The sequence below is a fragment of the Phyllobates terribilis genome, unplaced genomic scaffold (genome assembly GCF_046119375.1).
Source record: "Phyllobates terribilis strain yellow unplaced genomic scaffold, ASM4611937v1 Scaffold_9__5_contigs__length_417890890, whole genome shotgun sequence".
NCBI lineage: Eukaryota > Metazoa > Chordata > Amphibia > Anura > Dendrobatidae > Phyllobates > Phyllobates terribilis.
Window position 1 is genome coordinate 253,607,195 of NW_027362769.1, and position 2,441 is coordinate 253,609,635.

Genomic DNA, 2,441 nt, shown 5'->3' on the forward strand with positions numbered 1-2,441 from the left:
TTGGGCACTTTTTAGGCTGTCTACAGACTGCCGGGGGTGCCTCCGCAAAAATGTTCGGGTCTCCCATAGACTAACATTGGGCTCGTTGCTCGGGTCGAGCACCCGAGTATCACAGTGAGCTCGGCCCGAGCTTCGAGCACCCAAGCATTTTAGTGCTCGCTCAACACTAGTAACCGCCTTATGTAAGAAAAAACATGTCAATACATGTTTTTTTGTGAGAAAAAGCAGTCCCAGGGTTAATGTTAACTGGCACAGCAAAATAGATTGAATGATTTATTGAACAAGAAATACTAAGATATAAACATTTTTAGTACACATTACAAAAAGGAAATATTGTTATAAAACCACATTAGTTCTATAGCAGAAATAGAGCAAGATCATGTTTCGCAGGGCGGTTTGCAAACCTGATTATAATCGCATAATGGCGTATGTAAAATCGTGATAGAGTTAGAAAGATTTTGTACAAATGCATCTACTAGACGATCATTATGTTTTAAATAATTTGTAAAGTTTTTCAGTAATTGCTTCAATGTTATTCCCGCAGCGACGTGATACAACACGTAAATACAAAACTGTCCTCAAAAACTCAACATAGAGTCTTGCAGCTGGCGGTTCTGATAGTAATACGTCGTGGTGTTTCTTCTTAAAAATTGTAAAATCGTATTCGGAAATACGGCGGCGTCAGGTTGTAACCCGTAACTGTCAAAAAATAAGGATTTGTTCCTGCATAGAATAATGAGTAGCCAATGCGTACCGGGCTCTTCCGAAGAATCTGTGTTGACGATATAGGCTCTAGGTCTATACCTGATAATATGGCGTGGTAAGAGGTCGCAGGGAAATACCCCGCCAAACATACTCCGAGTAACGGGATTTCGGCTCAAAATGCATGACAGTTGCATAGTATTCATTATAGACGAAATCCACTGTGGAGTCACAAAAGTTTAATTAAAGTCGTATAGGACTTCTCGACATTGGTTAATCTCCAGTACAGCCGTGTTGACAGCATAAGCGATCATATTCACCGTGTGTGGTGTGGCATCCGCAAAATGAATTTCGGCCCGTAGGTTGCCCGTTTTAATGAGCGAAAAGTGAGCGCTCGGTTCCTGATCCGGCGACAAATCGAACGCGAAGAAAGTGTAGCCGCTCATAAAATCATCACGGTCTATGCTTAATCCTGCGTCGGCTTTTTGTTTTCCGGAGATGTGAACAAGAGCCATATATTCCCTCACAGCATGTTCAGCGTCAAAATTAGGGTGAAACGGCTTGGCGGGGATCTGCTGTCCGTCCAAATACAGAGCAGCGTGGTTGATCCTATAATGGTGAAAGCAACGTGGATTTTTCTGATAACTGCCGCTGAAGGCCTCGTTGTCCACAAAGTAAAGAATCACCGTTTTTGGTATCTGGCCAAGAAAAAGATTTTCATGATTACTATTTCTCGTTCCTCCAGGGATGCTATAGACTTTCAAACAGGCCATGTCTAGAGCGTATTTAGCGGGGCTTGATAGAAGAGCTTGGCTGTGACCTATCCTGACGGCTGGAGAGACTTGTACTCTCTTTACGTAGAGGGCTGCGTTCACGATCTGAACCTTAAACTGTTCCTGTTCGGGAGTCATAAGGCAAAACGAGTCCTTATTTCTTGATAACTTGATCTTAAGATCTAGACCGTTCAAAATGAGTTTCGGTTGATTAAAAATGTCACCGAAGATCGGGCCCACGAGTTCCACAGGCCTTGAGAGATGGATTGTGTGGGCTCTGCGGGCGAACCCATAATTTTGATTTTCGCCGTCGAGTACGGTGGTCTGGTGATGGCCTGCAGTGTCTTTATAGGATAACCCCGCTGTAAATTGCCATCTCAATGCTTGCGTACTGTAGTTTAAAAGCGTTTCAATGTAGGCCCGGTAACTATAAAGGTTATCAGATTGTGAAATCAAACGGTCCCCCAGAGTAATGTCCACCTGATTGAAAAGTGTGGCTATGGGGTAATTAATAAGTCCCACACGCGTGCCGGCAGTGAGAACCGTACCGTCCTGTTTCAGGATGCGGCACTGGACGTTCAAGAGTGTATTATTTAAATCGTAATAATATTCTCCGCTTCCCGATACGAAAAATTCCAGGGGTGCGTTATCGGCTAAAGCGGCGATGGGTTGCACCTCGACAAAAAATGATTTTTCGACGCTAGTCTGCGTGGGAGGCACGGTAAAGATTTCCAGTTCGCTTTTAGCGCACTCTATCGACGCATCGTGAAAAAACGCCATGACCTGTTATTAGAAGATGTCACTCATGAAGCGTCTTGCGGACTTCTGACGCGAACTCGATTTACGTTGAGCGGTGTTATTCATGAGGCGCGGCGGGAATCGCGGTGAGCGGGGTCTTTTCTCTCGTGGTAAAGAGTTTCTTTCTCTTTTTCTTTTACGCAATTTTGTGGTTACGTAGATTAGTCC

The 2,441-nt window shown here is 44.1% G+C and overlaps 1 protein-coding gene across 1 annotated transcript; it reads right to left on the reverse strand.

Annotated features, from left to right (window-relative positions):
* Positions 1-941: 941 nt before the first annotated feature.
* LOC141161339 (uncharacterized protein F54H12.2-like) lies at positions 942-2,255 on the reverse strand. Its single transcript, XM_073646150.1, has one exon. The coding sequence runs from the start codon at positions 2,253-2,255 to the stop codon at positions 942-944; it is 1,314 nt and encodes a 437-aa protein (XP_073502251.1).
* Between the last annotated feature and the right edge of the window lie 186 nt (positions 2,256-2,441).

Excerpts from the sequence above, each read along its gene's own strand:
- LOC141161339 (XM_073646150.1), bottom strand. The coding sequence starts at position 2,255 with ATGGCGTTTTTTCACGATGCGTCGATAGAGTGCGCTAAAAGCGAACTG.